This window comes from Seriola dumerili, unplaced genomic scaffold (assembly GCF_002260705.1).
Source record: "Seriola dumerili isolate Sdu_G_001 unplaced genomic scaffold, Sdu_1.0 BDQW01000052.1, whole genome shotgun sequence".
Lineage (NCBI taxonomy): Eukaryota > Metazoa > Chordata > Actinopteri > Carangiformes > Carangidae > Seriola > Seriola dumerili.
In genome coordinates this window covers 23,265,697-23,266,897 of record NW_019174307.1, presented here as the reverse complement: position 1 = coordinate 23,266,897, position 1,201 = coordinate 23,265,697, and the positions used below count along the sequence as shown (strand labels likewise).

Here is a 1,201-nt window from a genome sequence, read left to right as displayed (position 1 = left end):
TACTTTAAATTACATAATGCTGAATAATAATCTGTAACAACCTACAAACAAAAGAAAGAACAATCTGATCAGAGAAACGCAGTCATGTTCCGTGAACATCATCATTTTAAACCGTTCAGATTTTCAACATTTAAAATGTTTATCTTCACTCAAGAAAATCAAGTCTCTGCATCATCACTACAGATGAAATTATATTACATCAACTGACATTGTGACATGCAGTGTTAGTGTGATTTGACCTGAAACAACAGCCCCTTGAGGTGTTTAGAGATTTCTTTCATTTTCAGTCCGTATATGAATGGATTAAACAGAGGATGATACATAATCATTTGTAAAGTCATTATTAAACGGGCAAGTTTTGGAAAATCTGATTCCAGACGAACAACAATGACATCATAAGTAATCAAACAGGAAAAGTTGATTAAAACCAGCAGGTGAGGTAAACAGGTCTGTGCAGCTTTTTTCCTGACATTGTTACAGCTTCTATAGGAGATTATAAGGATCCTGGTGTATGTGAAGAGTATGAAGAGCATGGGGAAAAGCCCAATATTTAGCAACGTGAACACACCATATATGGACAGTACTACTGAGGGAACACACTGAAGTGTGTATCCTGAACTGTTACAGAACAGTCCTTTCAAAGTGGAGTGGCAGAGTTTTACATTAGCATACAATACAACTGCCACTGCAAGCTCACAAGCAGGCACGAGCCAAGCTGAAACCAGAAAGACTTTGATGGTTGTTTTTCTCATGACAGTTGGATATTGCAGAGGTTTACATATAGACACATACCTGTCATAGGCCATGGCTGACAGCAGTAAGAACTCTGAAGTGGCCAGAGTGTAATATAGACAGGCTTGAAAGAGACAAAGTGGATAAGTTATGATCTGATTTTCAGTCAAAAAGTCAATCAGAAGCTTTGGGTAGATATTAGTGCTGTAAAGGACAGAGTTGATCAACAAAGCTGCAATGAAGATGTACATAGGCTCATGGAGGTTTCTGTGAATCACGATAAGACACACGATGGTGGAATTACAGCAGATTATTAGAATATAAACTGTAAACATGATCACAAAATACAGATATCTGTATTTCTGCACTTCTAAATATCCACCAAGAGTTATATACGTCACATTTAATTCATCATCCATCAGGTTTCTCCAAAGACAAAATGTTAATCAGTAACAGGCACAACAAGTCT

General features: G+C 37.0%; 1 protein-coding gene across 1 annotated transcript; it reads right to left on the bottom strand.

Moving 5' to 3' along the window:
* Nucleotides 1–224: 224 nt before the first annotated feature.
* LOC111218096 (olfactory receptor 11A1-like) lies at nucleotides 225–1,151 on the bottom strand. The gene has a single exon (XM_022740190.1). The coding sequence runs from the start codon at nucleotides 1,149–1,151 to the stop codon at nucleotides 225–227; it is 927 nt and encodes a 308-aa protein (XP_022595911.1).
* Nucleotides 1,152–1,201: the final 50 nt, after the last annotated feature.

Excerpts from the sequence above, each read along its gene's own strand:
- LOC111218096 (XM_022740190.1), bottom strand. The coding sequence starts at position 1,151 with ATGGATGATGAATTAAATGTGACGTATATAACTCTTGGTGGATATTTA.